Source organism: Phyllobates terribilis, unplaced genomic scaffold (assembly GCF_046119375.1).
Source record: "Phyllobates terribilis strain yellow unplaced genomic scaffold, ASM4611937v1 Scaffold_4__5_contigs__length_816908805, whole genome shotgun sequence".
NCBI lineage: Eukaryota > Metazoa > Chordata > Amphibia > Anura > Dendrobatidae > Phyllobates > Phyllobates terribilis.
Genome location: NW_027362764.1, coordinates 527834983 through 527852565, shown reverse-complemented (window position 1 = coordinate 527852565; position 17583 = coordinate 527834983). Strand labels below are relative to the sequence as shown.

Sequence of the window (17583 nt, the reverse complement as noted above, 5' to 3'; positions counted from 1 at the left end):
ACTCTCAAATCAAAATATTTGAGTAATGCAGAAATTCTTTTGTAACCTTGGCCAGATCTGTGCCTTGCCACAATTCTGTCTCTGAGCTCCTTGGGCAGTTTCTTTGAGCTCATGATTCTCATTTGGTCTGACATGCACTGTGAGCTGTAAGGTCTTATATAGACAAGTGTGTGCCTTTTCAAATCAAGTCCTATCAGTTTAATTAAACACAGCTGGACCTCAATGAAGGAGTAGAACCATCTCAAGGAGGATCACAATGAAATGGACAGTATGTGACTTAAATATGAGTGTCTGAGCAAAGGCTCTGAATACTTATGACCATGTGATATTTCAGTTTTTCTTTTTTAATAAATTTGCAAAAATTTCTACATTTCTGTTTTTTTTCAGACAAGATGGGGTGCAGAGTGTACTTTAATGACAAAAAAGTTAACTTTTTAGAATTTACCAAATGGCTGAAATGAAACAAAGAGTGAAAAATTTAAAGGGGTCTGAATACTTTCCAGACCCACTGTAAATGTCCAAACAGAACTTCCTTCTTTGGCAGTGTCCCATCCCCTGATGACGCCGCACATGCGGTTAAACATGTTGGGGAGACTTGTGCTATGAGTACTTTTTGTCCTTTTCTGCCATTTGAATGAAAGCATCCACGGGTGCCGCTAAGTGTGTGTAGAAATACAAATACCACTATTAAATACTAGAAGCAGATTAGGGACAAAGTTTTATATACCCTTAGGCGTTTTTAATCAAATATGAAATAAAAGCTAAGCTTTATGGCTTGTTAGAGAGGGGTCTCTTTTGGGGTTCTCCCCATTTTGTAAATACAATATCCCTTCTAGCTTCATCAACTGGAATACTTATTTTCAAGGCATAGTAAAAATTAACTCTCTATATAGTAGATAGGATAAGTTATCAATGTTAAAGTAGTGAACAACCTCTTTAACCCTAGAATGCATGACCCTAAAAATCTACACTTTCACATACCTGGAGCCTTTTAGGCCCTTGTGCAAATAACATGGAATAACTCAAAAAAAAATGACAAACAACTATATACCTGAGGAATACCTAGAGTTTCAAAATTCTAACTAAAGTAATCTTGCAGAAAATAGAAAACAATTAACAGGGTGGGCCTGCGAGGCCCCAGGTATGCGTTCTAGGGTTAAACTGTTGACTAGTGATTAGTGTTGAGCGAGTATGTTCTGTTCCGAGTATGCTCGGGCGAGCACCGAGTACTTACAGCTGCTCAGTGTTATGTTTTAATCACTCCCGTGTGCATGATTTGCAACTGTTTGACAGCTTTATTACATGTGAGGAATGTGTAAGAAATAGACATTCCTCACATGTAATAAAGCTGTCAAACAGTCGCAAATCATGCACACGGGAGCGATTCAAACATGTCACCGAGCAGCTGTAAATACTTGGAGCTCGGCCCGAGCACACTCATCGAAAGGGTTAACAGAACATACTCACTCAACACTACTAGTGATGAATGAAGCTGCCAAATTTTTAATCTGGCAATTTGCTTTAATTTTTCCAGGATATTTAATTTGCATTGAATTTATTTGATGTGAATTGAATGCTTTTTATTATGCTATGGGTAGTGATGAGTGCAAGTGCTCATTACTCGAGATTGCCAAGGGTGCTTGGGTATGTACTGAGTATAACGGGTGCTCGAGTGACATGTTCGAGTATCCACAGCCGCATGTTAAACGGCTGTTAGACAGCCACAAAACATGCGGGGATTAACTGTGTTTTCAGGTTATTCCTGCATATTTTGTGGCATTGTAACAGCCACGAAACATGCAGCTACGGGGACTCGAACATTTCACTTGAGCACCCTTGATACACGGAGCATTCCCGAGCACCCTAGGCAAACACGAGTAATGAGCACTTGCGCTCATCACTAGCTATGAGGTCTCTCATAGGGCATAATAAACATATGTTAGAGAAATTGAAAAAACTTTACTCACCCGTCTCTCACTTGTCTTGCCATGCAGACCTGACATTTATCATCGTCTTAAGTCCAGTCAATGCAGTGATCATTGGGCCATCATCGGTGTCTTCCAATGCTCCAGCTCTTTCCTTTGATTCTTGCACAGATGAGGACACAAGATTGTGACTTTGCATGACATATGTCATGACGTTAAGCCTTTTGTGGCTCATACAGCAAATATGACTTTTTTCTGAAATTTGAGATGAATTCAATTCATCACGAGCAATTCGCTCATTTCTACTGTAGACACAATTTCTGTGAGCCAGGGAAATGTGTTAAGTTTTGAACAAAAAGGTGAAGTTTGAAAAAAGAAAGTACAGAAGATTGGAAAAATGTCATCCCTCCAATATAACATAATATACTGAACTATGTTTTATTACTCAGTTATAGTACTCATTTATTTGCTAACTATTATTTTAATGATTTCATTTCTAAAACATTGCCACTAACACTTTTATTGTTACAATTTAAAGCGTTTTCTCAAAAATAATTTTTTTATCTTCATCAACTTGCTCTACTTAGAAATAATAAAATCTGTATTACTCATCCTCTCCTGCTTCAGAGAAGCCTCTCCACCACTGCTACCAGTTTTTGTTAGCAGGCTGCAGCAGTAATGTCCTAACTAAACCCCTTATGACTGCTGTTGCCAATCACTAGGCTCATCAGTCTTGTGCTGATCACCTCAACATTGCACTTAGCCCTGTGATTTGACTACAGCAATTGTGTGTTGTAGCCACTGCAGCCTGTCAACAAAGAGCAGGAGCAGTGGCTGAGAGGTATCACTGGAGCAGCAGAATGTGAGTATTACTGACTTTGTAATTTTTATCTTAACAAACCAATGAGGATAAAAAAGTACTAATGAGAAACCACTTTGTTATTCATACACATTTGGATAGAGCTCAATATAAGTTAATTTTGGGGAACGTTGATGGGGCACTTACTTGGCGCAAGCAACTCTATGGAGTGTTTGAATTTCTTGGGCAATCCATTTTGTGAAAAGGGGAGGGTGAATACATGTTCTTTAGACTACAAAACAAAAGGCAGAATAAGCATAAAAATGAACAAGAGGTGGATCACAAAGAACAGCCACATGAACATGCATTTGGCTGAGTAGATGTTTATACCAGGCGCACTGTTATTTTTAAGTAATTTGTTAAAAAAAATGTTGGCCCCCTCCCCTTCTTCCATGTACACCACCACATCCACCTCTACCTCCTCCTCCACTTTGACCTCTGCGTCATGGTCCAATTTGTATTATATTTGTAATTTTTGGGGTAGCATGTTTTATTTATTTTTAAAGTTATTTTTTAAGCAAAAGTAAAAAAAAAATGTTTTTTGGTCTGTTGTTATTATAAGTAATTTAGCATAAAAAAGGGGGGATAGATGATTGATGGAAGCATGAATGAATAGATTAGAGATGGATGAATGGATGAGGGATAGATGAATAGATGAGGGATGGATGAATGCGGGATAAATGGACTCATTTTTGCTAACAAACCAAGGGAAAGCAGACAGCTGGGGGCTGCAGAGCTAAGCTGTTTGCTTTCCCTTAGCTGGTTATTAAAAATAGGGGGGAACTCTTGACATTTTTTTCATTTATTTATTATAAATATAAATAAATGGGAAAAAAATATGTGGGGTCCCCTCTGTTTTTAATAACCAGTTGAGGAAAAGCCGACAGCTTGGGGCTGATGTTAATATTCTGGGAATGGGCCAATAGCCCTAAAGGTTCCCAGGCTATTAATATCAGCTGACAGCTGTTTGCTTAGCCTTTACTGGTTATTATATGGGAAACCTTCCAAAAAATTGACGTGGGGTCCCCCTATATTCACTAACCAGCAAAGTCTAAATAGACAGGTGCGGGCTGATATTAATAGCCTAGGAAAGGGCCATTTGGCCCAAATGTTCCCTGGCTATTAATAACAGCTCACAGCTGTTTGATTAGCGTTTACTGGTTAGATGAAAGTGGGACTCCAGAAAAAAATTGACGTAGAGTCCCCCCTATAAAATCAGCAAAAGCTAACCAGACATCTATGGGCTGATATTAATAGCCAGGGAAGGGGCCACGGATACTAGCTCCCTTCAAGGCTAATAACATCAGCACTCAGCCGCCCCAGAAATTTTGCATCATTAAGATGCAAGAAATCTTGCGCTTAGCCTAGCTCTTTCCACTTGCCCTGGTGCAATGACAAGTGAGGTAATAGGATTGGGGCTCATGTCAGCCTTGTATTGGCAGCTGATATGAAGCTCAAGTATAAGACACCCCCATTACTAACCCCATAGTGAAAATTTGGAAATAAAGACACGGCCTGAAAAAAATCCTTTATACGAAATAAATGTCCACACAGTTTTACATATTTATTTAAAAATAAAAAACACTATTATACTCACCTAACACCTAATCCATTGAAGCCATTGTCCCCTGTGACTGCTCTAACCAGCCACCAACTACACGCTGAGTATATATGTATAGCACTGAGCTGCCGTGAGAGAGTTCACAGGAGTTCATCAGCTGATGAGCCCTGGTGACCACACTTACGGCACCATTGCTGCCCTAAGTGGCGGCGCCAATCAGAGTCCCTGTTTCCCGCGCTGTCACATGGATGTTTGGGCCCCCACATTCATATGAATGGGGTGCAGGTTCGGTTACCGTTCTGGTACCTGAACTCGAACTTTTAATAGATGTTCAGCCGAATCCGCCAGACTCGAACATCCAGAGGTCTGCCCGTTACTACTCATCAATGATAAAGCAGTGGAAAACCTCTTTCAACCATCAATTATTTTGATAAAAAGGCTATGAAGACATGTTAACTTATTAGACTATTAAAGTACCCTCATTATCAAAAATTGCATAATAATATCTTACTAATAGAAATGCAAAATATAGAGCACATCTAGATGTACATTTGAAAAATGATGCTGATGTTAAGTAGACGTATGGAAAGGTTATTTAATGACTATTTTTTGTAGTGTGACTATCTGGTTAAAGGATATAAGCAACATTTTAAAATTGCTAACTTTTCTAAATTTTCATCAAGTTCCATATATTTTAATAGAGTATTCAAAACCTATCGATCTAAATTTATAGCTAACATAAAGTAGAGTATGTCACAAAAAAAGTCTCTGAAGCTCAGAGATATTTTGAAGCATTTCAGTGTTATTTCCACATAAAGTGACACATGTGAGATTTGAATAATAGGGGTCTGTCATTAAAGTCAAAATTAGATAAACACTGGAGGGAAACAGAGCACCAGACCACACAGTGATACCTTTATAAAAAGATAAAATAGATCCAGTTAATGTTCTCGCCTGAGCAAGTTGTGTAAGCACAATGCCTGTGAAAGCTCAATAACGGTTGATCCTTCCCCGTGGTTGGGGGATTAACTCCATCAGGAAATTCTAAGGTAAAGACAATTCATGGTTTGGGATGCGCTAACCTAAATGAAGATCCATGATCCAATAATATAAGGAACAAAAGAAGACCTACATATTGCATACAAAGCGGAATAAGGGATCGGTGAAGCAATGCCGGGCCCAAACCACAAAGAAGCCTACTCAAACAGCAAGATAACATAAAGGAGAAACATGAGTATTTATGGCATAGAATAGATTTTATTAGAAAATATTCTTATTGAAATGACAATAGTGTAAACTACATAGTAGAAACAACAAGACAAGAGGCGCCCCTTGTGCTCCCAGGCGAAAAGCGTGTTGGGGCACGACCTTTTACCTCTGTAGCCATCGTTGACACCCTGCCCTACCTCTTGGGCCCCCTCCTGTCTTGTGGTGAGTCTCTATGGGTATTATTATTTCTATTGTAGCCCTAATGTTAATGCATACTTCCTACTGAGGCTGTTAAATCTTACCCAGATATAGTAACTCATACACATATATATTTACCTGTGTCATCCATATTGGATATTTTGGGGCACCTTGTGTATGGACATGGTGTCGCTTGACCTGATCCATTTTTCCCATGTCTTGTTGTTTCTACTATGTACTTTACACTATTTTCATTTTAATTAGAATATTTTCAAGTAAAATCTATTTTATGCCATAAATACTCATGTTTCTCCTTTATGTTAATAATATAAGGAAGCGGTTTTATTACACAATGCATTTCCATACCGGATTGGTGTCTTTCTCAAGTGTAAAAACCAACGTCAAAATTGGCTTTGTCACTTTGACTTAAAGACCTTTTTGCCTTGCAGTATTGTAGATGATATTAGCTTTTGCTTAACAGTATTTTCTTATATGTTTCTCAAGTGCTTCCTTCATTTCCAAAATTATGAATTTGAAAAAAGTATTTCAAATAATTATAGAAACACCTTATGTTGTTGAATCTTTGCCATTTTATTTTCTCTCTACTCAGGGTAGAAAGTCACCCCAAACTTACAGGTGAATTACCATATTTTATTGATTGAATTGGTACAAAGAACAACATTGTTAAATGTCTTTCAAGAAATCTACGGTGCTTGAATAAAATCATTTTTAACAGCAGCTTTTTTTTTTACATTGATTTTATTTTTAATTGCCTTTTTGATGTAATTTCTTACATGTAATTTTCCTTTATTGTCTGCAGAAATATGATATTTGAAAGGTTAGCTTATTTGAAAAAGTGAAAGTTAGATTAAAAATGATATGAAAAATAACAATTTTTTAAAGGGTAATGTGATTTAAAAAAAATCTATATTTTGTTTTATATAATTAAATACCAATATCATAGCAGTCAATGTGCTAAAATAATTCATTTGGACACAGCCTTGATGAGTTGGGAATTCTGCATCTTCTATGGAATACCTTTAATTAAATATTATTATTTAACTAAATTCTCCCAATGGAAATGCTATTAAATTTCAGATTTTTTTGCTTCAAGTAAAAATGTAAAACCCTTATTAATTTCTTGTGCTAAGAAAATGTAAACTGTTGCTACTTACATAAGGGTTAGCCACAAAAAAAAACATTGCTTTCGAATGTGTAACCAAGGAAATTTCAAATGAAAACAGAAAATATTTTTCCATCTTTTTGCAATAATACAGGCACTTTCAGCTACACTTCATTGATTTCAAGTGTTTCCTAGCACCTATACACACACAGAGCAGAGTAGACAATCCAGCTAAACCAGAAAGATTAACAGAGGCAGACATTTTAATTAACTTACCAAGTTTGAAAGACATGCTGTGTTTACTTTTATTAATTAGACTGTACAAGAAAATGGATAGTATTGTACATAGACTTTGCAAATAATTTTGTACCCCACTAAATTAGCTGAAATTGCAATTGTTATTTCCAATATATTATCACCAACATAGGAGGGAATTGGAGAAAAAGTGTTTAACTGATTTCTTGTAATGTTCTATATTTGTCAGATATTTGTTAAAACTCTTAATAACTTGACATGTTATGATTATGACACAAAGTGACATGTTTTGCATAATCAAATTGTAATTGAATAATCACTAATATACAGTATATACTATGCAAACGTTTTAGGTGGGTGAGGAAAAATGCTACAAAATAAGAAAGCTTCCAAAAATAGAAGTGCTGGGAGTTAATTTTATCAAGTTACAAAGTAACAAAACAAAACCCTAAATATCATAATTTCCTGGTCTCCTTATTCTTTTTTACTTTAAATTTAGTTCTTAATGACATTGGCTGTATGTTTAGATTCCTTGCCTGCTGCATAATTATTTTGGAGCCAATTAGACACCCAAATTTTTGGTAGACAAACATATTCAAATTGTAAGAGAGAACTGACTGATGACCCTTGTCCCTGTAAGAGTACAATTATTGACAGTGGTCAAAATTATTAGGGTCTCAATACACACGAGTCCATATAGTGAACAGACTCAATACATATAACATTTGAGTGTACAAAGGATTAAATAAGAAAGATCTCACCCATATTCAGTTTTGTCCTCTATGTCCTTTGTACCTCCTCAGGATTCCCTGTTAATGGTGGAGTTCTCATTGTTTATTGGCCCTGCCAGTCCCTATAACTTAGAGATACCCTAATAATTTTGACCACTCTCAATAATTGTACTCTTACAGGGACAATTGTCATCAGTCAGTTCTCTCTTACAATTTTAATATTTTTGTCTACCAAAAACTTTCTTTTTAAGAAAAATACTCATTAAAGTTAAGTTTTAAATCCCCAATTTTGCTATTTTCTGACAAAACTATTTGTGTGGATATTGGAAGAGGTCCTGAGGGATCTTTACTATGCTTTGGCTTCTCTCTATATTTTTTGCTTAATTGTGCCAATTAGACACCCCCCTGAATTTATTGCATGGTGGATAAGTATCTACCTGTATTTCTCCCCATTTAGGGTACACTCGCCCAAAAGCATATTCTCTCTTTTGAGAGAATCGGGCTGATTTTGCTAATGACCCTCAGATCAAACTCTGTCAGAGTTTGATCCGAGTGTCACCTGAGTGTGATCTGATTCTCCTGCATGAGGAAAATTACAGCACAGATGCGGAGAAGACAGAGTACTTAATTTCTCCATCTTCACAATTAACTCTGTGTGAGTACATCGGACAACACTTGGATGACATCTGAGTGCAATCTGATGTTTCACTCGCACCCGTAGACTTGAATGGGTAAGTGCAATCTGAATATCAGATGCACTCGCAGCATGCTGCAAATATTTTCTCATACCGAATAGGCATGTGAAAATAATCGGACAGCTGCACTTCCCATAGTGTAACATTGGGCCGATTGCTATCCGATAAAACATCACATAGCACTCAGTTGTGTTATACTGCAGTGTAAGCGTACCCATAGGATATGAAGATATGGACAGCATTGAACACCATAGATAAAAGATACATCATGCTTCTCTTCAAAATCGAAAGATGTACATCACCCAGTGGGACTCAGCTATACTCATCTGCTGTTTAGGGAAAGTCTGGTCAGGAGTGGTTTTCATGAAAGAATTCCAGTCAAAAAATATACCACCATACCATTAACATGGAAACAAGGACAAATGACTCAACTTTGCACAAAAAAAATGAAACTGAGATCTAGAAAAAAAATGTCAGTAGGTGCTCTGGACTGATGAGTCAAAATTTAAATTATTTGACTACAACAGAAGACAGTTTTTTTTGCCTAAGGACTAAGAGTTTCTTCAGGTTTTAATTAAACATGTTGGAGGTTACAAATTTTGGGCTGCATTTCAGCAAATAGAGTTTGGGATTTAGTGAAGAATAATGGTGTCCTCAACACTGAGAAATACAAGCAGATTATTATTCAGTATCCATTACCATCAAAGAGGCGCACGATTTGCTCCACATTCATTCTGCAGCTAGACAATGACCACAAACACACAGCCAATGTCATTAAGAACTTACAAACTAGACATAAACAAATTTGTCTTGAGCAACTTCCCTGCCGAGTACCATCAAGAAATTTTTCCACACCTGCCTTAAAATGTTGGATTGTACTGTATATATACACTACCATTCAAAAGTTTATGGTCACCCAGACAATTTTGTGTTTTCCATGAAAACTCATACTTTTATTTATCAAATGAGTTGCAAAATGAATAGAAAATATAATCCCGACATTGACAAGGTTAGAAATAATGATTTTTATTTGAAAGAATAATTTTCTCTTTCAAACTTTGCTTTCGTCAAAGAATGCTCCCTTTGCAGCAATTACAGCATTGCAGACCTTTGGCATTCTAGCTGTTAATTTGCTGAGGTAATCTTGACAAATTTCACCCCATGCTTCCTGAAGCCCCTCCCACAAGTTGGATTGGCTTGATGGGCACTTTTTCGTACCATACGGTCAAGCTGCTCCCACAACAGCTCAATGGGGTTGAGATCTGTTGACTGCGCTGGCCACTCCATTACAGAGAAAATATCAGCTGCCTGCTTCTTCCCTAAATAGTTCATGCATAATTTGGAGGTGTGCTTTGGGTCATTGTCCTGTTGTAGGATGAAATTGGATCCAATCAAGCGCTGTCCACAGGGTATGGCATGGCATTGCAAAATGGAGTGATAACCTTCCTTATTCAAAATCCCATTTACCTTGTACAAATCTCCCACTTTACCAGCACTAAAGCAACCCCAGACCATCACATTACCTCCACCATGCTTGACAAATGGTGTCAGGCCCTCTTCCAGCATCTTTTCAGTTGTTCTGTGTCTCACAAATGTTCTTCTGTGTGATCCAAACACCTCAAACTTTGATTCGTCTGTCCATAAAACTTTTTTCCAATCTTCCTCTGTCCAATGTCTATGTTCTTTTGCCCATATTAATCTTTTCCTTTCATTAGCCAGTTTCAGATATGGCTTTTTCTTTGCCAGTTTGCCCTGAAGGCCAGCATCCCGTAGTCGCCTCTTCACTGTAGACGTTGACACTGGCGTTTTGCGTGTACTATTTAATGAAGCTGCCAGTTGAGGAGCTGTGAGGCATCGACTTCTCAAACTAGAGAATCTAATGTACTTGTCTTGTTGCTCTGTTGTGCACCGGGGCCTCCCACTTCTCTTTCTACTCTGGTTAGAGCCTGTTTGTGCTCTCCTCTGAAGGGAGTAGTACACACCGTTGTAGGAAATCTTCAGTTTCTTGGCTATTTATCGCATGGAATAGCCTTCATTTCTAAGAACAAGAATAGACTGTCAAGTTGCACATGAAAGTTCCCTTTTTCTGGCCATTCTGAGAGTTTCATAGAACAAATAATGTAATGCTCCAGATTCTAAACTAGCTCAAAGGAAGGAAGGAATTTTATAGCTTCTCAAATCAGCCAAACAGTTTTCAGCTGGGCTAACATACTCGTGCAAGGTTTTTCTAGGGTCTTCTAAACATCCATTAGCCTTCTTACACAGTTAGCAAACACAATGTACCATTAAAACACTGGTGTGGTGGTTGTTGGAAATGGGCCTCTATACACTTATGTAGATATTGCAATAAATGCAAGACGTTTGCAGCTAGAATAGTCATTTACCACATTAACAATGTATAGAGTGTATTTCTGATTCATTTCATTTTAGCTTCATTGAAAAAAAAAAAGTGCTTTTCTTTCAAAAATAATGAGATTTGTAAATTCCCCCAAGCTTTTGAATGGTAGTGTATATATATATATATATATATATATATATATATATATATATATACAGAGAGAGAGAGAGAGAGAGATTGACAGTCATCTTGTGTTTCTTCCATTTTTTAATAATTGTGCCAACAGTTGTTGCCTTCTCACCAAGCTGCTTGCCTATTGTCCCGTAGTCCGTCCCAGTCTTCTGCAAGTCTTCAATTTTGTCCCTGGTGTGCTTAGCTCTTTGTTCTTGGCCATGGTGGAGAGGTTGTAGTGTGATTGAATAAGTGTGTGGACAGGTGTCTTTCATACAGGCAAAGAGTTCAAAAAGGTGCAATTAATACAGGTAATGAGTGCATAGCAGGAGGGCTTCTTAAAGAAAAACTAACAGGTATATGAGAACTAGAATTATTGCTGGTTGGTAGGTGATCAAATACTAATTTCATGCAACAAAATGAAATTTAATTATATAAAAAAAATACAATGTGATTTTCTGGTTTTTATTTTTAGATTCTGTCTTTCACAGTTGAAGTGTACCTATGATAAAAATTACAGACCTCTCCATTCTTTGTAGGTGGGAGGACTTCCAAAATCGGCAGTGTATCAAATACTTATTTTCCCTACTGTGTATTAACCCCATATATATATATATATATATATACATATATATACAGTACAGACCAAAATTTTGACTTTGAAAATTGTACATTCACACTGAAGGCAACAAAACTATGAATTAACACATGTGGAATTATATACTTAACAAAAAATTGTGAAACAACTGAAAATATGTCTTATATTCTAGGTTCGTCAAAGTAGCCACCTTTTGCTTTGGTGACTGCTTTGCACACTCTTGGTAATCTCTTGATTAGCTTCAAGAGGTAGTCACCGGAAATGGTCTTCCAACAATCTTGAAGGAGTTCCCAGAGATGCTTAGCACTTGTTGGCCCTTTTGCCTTCTCTCTGCGGTCCAGTTCACCCCAAACCATCTCGATTCGGTTCAGGTCTGGTGACTGAGGAGGCCAGGTCATCTGGCGTACCACCCCATCACTCTCCTTCTTGGTCAAATAGCCCTTACACAGCATGGAGGTGTGCTTGGGGTCATTGTCCTGTTGAAAAATAAATGATGGTCCAACTAAACACAAACCGGATGGAATATCATGCTGCTGCAAGATGCTGTGGTAGCCATGCTGGTTCAGTATGCCTTCAATTTTGAATAAATCCCCAACAGTGACACCAGCAAAGCACCCCCACACCATCACACCTCCTCCTCCATGCTTCACGGTGGGAACCAGGCATGTAGAGTCCATCCGTTCACCTTTTCTGCGTCGCACAAAGACACGGTGGTTGGAACCAAAGATCTCAAATTTGGACTCATCAGACCAAAGCACAGATTTCCACTGGTCTAATGTCCATTCCTTGCGTTCTTTAGCCTAAACAAGTCTCTTCTGCTTGTTGCCTGTACTTAGCAGTGGTTTCCTAGCAGCTATTTTACCTTGAAGGCCTTCTGCACAAAGTCTCCTCTTAACAGTTGTTGAAGAGATGTGTCTGCTGCTAGAACTCTGTGTGGCATTGACCTGGTCTCTAATCTGAGCTGCTGTTAACCTTCGATTTCTGAGGCTGGTGACTCGGATAAACTTATCCTCAGAAACAGAGGTGACTCTGGGTCTTCCTTTCCTGGGGCGGTCCTCATGTGAGCCAGTTTCTTTGTAGCGCTTGATTATTTTTGCAACTGCACTTGGGGACACTTTAAAAGTTTTCCCAATTTTTCGGACTGACTGACCTTCATTTCTTAAAGTAATGATGGCCACTCGTTTTTCTTTACTTAGCTGCTTTTTTCTTGCCATAATACAAATTCTAACAGTCTATTCAGTAGGACTATCAGCTGTGTATCCACCAGACTTCTGCACAACACAACTGATGGTCCGAACCCCATTTATAAGGCAAGAAATCCCACTTATTAAACCTGACAGGGCACACCTGTGAAGTGAAAACCATTTCCGGTGACTACCTCTTGAAGCTCATCAAGAGAATGCCAAGAGTGTGCAAAGCAGTCATCCAAGCAAAAGGTGGCTACTTTGAAGAACCTAGAATATAAGACATATTTTCAGTTGTTTCACTCTTTTTTGTTAAGTATATAATTCCACATGTGTTAATTCATAGTTTTGATGCCTTCAGTGTGAATGTACAATTTTCAAAGTCATGAAAATACAGAAAAATCTTTAAATGAGAAGGTGTGTCCAAACTTTTGGTCTGTACTGTATATATATTTATATATATATATATATATATATATATATATATATATATTCTGTCTACCGTGGAGTAATAGCCATTTGGTTTTTGATTCCTTACTTATTACATTGTTGTTTTCAATGATACTTAATGTTAATTTTCTTTATTTTTTTTATACTATAGACTGCACAAACAGTGCTCGTTGTTGTGGTGGTGTTTGGGATATCGTGGCTCCCCCATCATGTGATCCATCTTTGGGCAGAATTTGGAAGCTTTCCTCTCACCCAGGCCTCATTTGTCTTCAGAATAACTGCTCATTGCCTTGCTTATAGTAACTCTTCTGTGAATCCTATCATTTATGCTTTTCTGTCTGAAAATTTCCGAAAAGCTTATAAGCAAGTATTTAAATGTCAGATAGGCTGTGATACCATGCAAAGTGATGCTAAGGAAATAAAAAGCAAAATGGAGACCCCACCCTCTACAAATTGCACTCATGTGTGACAGAGATGAAGACGATGGTCCTGCTCAGATCCATTAATACAAGCCGCAAGATTTCAAAGCACAAGGATACTTGGTTGAAAATGCCACTACATTGTCAAGATTTATTGTAGCTGACATCTGCTTCAGTTAGCTTACATCCTATAAGCTACATCCTCTAAGCTGCCACTGCTCATAGTACAGTAGGTCTAGAAAAAAAGTGCAGTTCTATTTATCAAAAGAGATGAAAGACGGAGATCTTGATGCTTTTGAAGCTGTAAATTATATTTTTTATTAGGTCAACATGTTAAAAAATAATGATTATGTTGCCAATTTAATGTTATCATCAATACAGTTTAGCTGGCTGCTGTGCTTTTAGCTGCTGTTACGTATTTGGTAAAGGCAAAAATTAGCATATTAACAGCTTATTAGAAGGATGGTTGACGCATTTTATGCATGTTTTTTTAGGGGAGCATGAAATTACTGTTTTGATTCTTAAAATCACTATTAGACTATAATTTGCTTTACTTATGAAAAAAGCATCATTTGGATGCAAAGGATTTTTTTACATGACATTAACCTTATTTATTCTTTTCTTTTGCATTCAAAATGATTTCATTTCCACCCAAAAAAGTATTACATTTAAACAAAGAGTAATGGAGTCATGAAAAACAACTTCAGTCTTGAATTCTGTTTTGATTTGTAAACTGGTCGAACTGCTCAGAATATTTATAATATTGCATAATAGGTATCTTAAAGGTAACCTGTCACCAGAAAAAATACTATTAACCTGCAGATATGGGGTTAGTATGCAGGTTAATAGTGTTATAATGCTGGCTGGTGCCCTGCAGCGGTCCCATTTCAGTCATGGGAGCAGCAACGGCACTGGTTCAGTCACCGCTCTGAGTATACACAGCAGTGGCTGTAACCGTGCCCCAGGCCCTGACTGTCAGCTGAACGCCAATGCAGAGATGGTGTCAGTCAGGGTCGGGAGCGTGCCTGCAGCTGCTGCTCTGTATACTTAGAGCGATGACTGAATTTGCGCCAACACCGTCCCCATGGCTGAAACCGTGCCCCCGGCCCTGACTGAAAGCCAGCTTCAATGCAGAGCCAGCATCAGTCAGGGCTGGGGATGTGGATTCAGTTACAGGGGTGGCTCTGGTGATGATTCAGTCACCGCTTTGAGAATACAGAGCGGCAGCTGTAACCATGAACTCAGCCTTGACTGATGCTCCCTCTGCATTTGGGCTCAGCTGTCAGTCAGGGCCGGGGGTGCGTTTACAGCTGCTACTGTGTATTCTCAGAGCGGTGACTGAACCAGCGCCTGCACGGTTCCTGTCACTGAAGCAGGGATGTTGCCGGGAAGAATAAAGTTAATTTTCTCCCCACAGTGTAAGGTTATGTTCAGGCGCCGGCCAGCATTATAACACTATTAACGTGCAGATTAAGCACATATCATATATACACATATAATAGAGTTTTTACTGGTGACAGGTTCCCTTTAACTTTAAAATATGGCCACTAATTGTTAACAGGTAGCATTAGGGATGAGCTAATATGTTTGAGAGCAACTGAATTCTAGAATTGAATATTACAAAATCCGCATTTGACGAAAGGCAGATATTTTGTAAACCACTTCAACGCGGATACAGCAAAATAGCGGCAGCTGACTGCCATGTTTCTGAATCATAAATAGCCCTCAACAAGTTTAAAAAATAAAAAATATATACTTATACTCACTGTACAGCTCACCTTTACTTCCCCTCCCTCCCCACCGTCACTCTTCCAGTCCTCTCTGTTCTGGACTCAAGGAAAACCTTGGAGAATAATAGAGGACATTAAGTTTGCGTAGAATAACTTCTCTGCAAATTGAATTTCCTGGGAAAACCCACGCAAGCAATCAAATTTGAATTTTGCTGGATCCACTCACCACTAGTAATCATCTTTTTCATAGTCAAGGTTAGAATTCACAAATCTATGAAAATCAATGTCTAATACATATGATTATACACCAATATTATAGCAAATGAATTAATGACGTTACATTTAAAAATAAATTTGCGAATAAAACCATGCAGAGTAATGGTCTCAAATACTTACAAGAGAGAATGTAAATTAACGGTGTGAACTTGTAAATATATTATGGCATTTGTAGATATAAACAGGTATGAAAATGTTTCCTAATGATACTGTTCTGTATTCTGTATTCTGCAGTATATATTGGGAATGTAACCTGCAATAACTTTCAGAAATTGAAGAAAATTGCATGTAAAGCATACATTCTTTCCAGCAAGCTATATTTTTTTTGCAAAAAATGTATTTTTTTTAATTCAAGTGCAACACTTGTGTCTAGTTACTCACATATTGATAATAATGTATATCTATGAGGTTTATGTTATGCTTTGGACACATTTAATGTATTATATTCATACCCAAATTTCATCTAGATCATTGAATCTCTGGTAAATTTAGCAATGAAATATTTAATATTCAATTATATTTGTATTAGCATTAAAGGTTTTGGCTCTCATTCCACTTATCAGTACAAAATCAAAATCACAAGCACTACAGTAATTGTATGAGGATTCAATGTAGTAAAGCTGGAATTGTTATGTAATCTACATATTTTTGGCTTTTTTAATTCCCTCTCCATCATGTTTGTAAATGTTATTTTTTTTTCTTTTCATGCTTTAGACATAGACACATAGACTTTAGCACAAAATGAAGCAACAGGAGAGATTTATTAAGCTACATGCACCATAATTCTTTCACAATTTGCTAAAAATAATATCTTTCATCACTTTCACCATATTTATTTTGTGTTTTAGATGCCTCTTTGTACCTTGTAAAACATGGAATACAGTTTTGCTGAAAGGGGTGAGTTAAAGAGGTTGTCCACTACTTTAGTATTGATGTCCTATTCCTGGAATAGGTCATCAATGTCTGATCAAACAGGGTCAGAAACCAGGCACCCGTGCCGATCAGCTGTTACCGGTGTCAGCGGCGGGAACCACCAGCCTGAAGTGGTCGCCACAGGGTACTGCACATCTGCCTCCTATTCAAATCAATAAGAGGCGGATGTGTAGTACCCTGCGGCAGCCACTAATACAAGATGGCCAGCTCAGTAAGCGAGCACTTCAGGCCGCTGACACCGATAGCAGCTGATCAGCGGGGGTAGCGGACCCTGGCCGATCAGATATTGATGAATTATCCTAAGGATAGATCATCAAAGTAGTGGACAACCTCTTTAAGCCAACCTGAAATTTGTTTACATGCACATTTATCTTTTCTGCTTGTTTGTTATATTTAGAATAGGCAAATGGAACAGATAAACAGAAACTTCATCCGGTGTGATAGAGTTCATTACGTTTCCATTTGATCTTTATTTTAAGAATGAAAGAAAAGTATTCCATTAATGTAAAGGAAGCTAATTCTGTTTATCTTCTTCATTTGTCTGTTCTAAACATAACAGATAAATGGAAAAGATAAATGTACATGTGAACACAGCTATAAATGTCCAAATGGCCCACACATTACTCTACATTGACATTCTATAATTCTAATGTAGTGTAAGCGACTTGCAAGAGATAAGGGAACTGTGGATAGGTGAGCTGACTGTCAGACACAGGCAGACTTCACAGAGAGAAGATAAACATGGTTTATTACCATGTTTACCTTCATGATCTTTGTATACACAGCTCTGAGCCAGCACTTGTGTCTACAGATTAGGAAGCATTGACAGTGCTTCTTCATATGGACATAGTGAACATTTGATTGCTGGGTATAGGTAGGGAGCAGGAGCTGCTAGGTCCTATGTGACCCAATCAGCTCTTCTTTGTAG

At 37.7% G+C, this 17583-nt stretch overlaps 1 protein-coding gene across 1 annotated transcript in view; it reads left to right on the top strand.

The window, feature by feature from the left end:
- GALR1 (galanin receptor 1) overlaps positions 1-15815 on the top strand; it is a 625922-nt gene extending 610107 nt beyond the window's left edge. The window contains exon 3 of the mRNA XM_073678918.1: positions 13449-15815. Coding sequence (XP_073535019.1) covers positions 13449-13766 — 318 coding nt within the window. The 3' untranslated portion in view covers positions 13767-15815. The remainder of the gene's footprint in view (positions 1-13448) is intronic.
- Positions 15816-17583: the final 1768 nt, after the last annotated feature.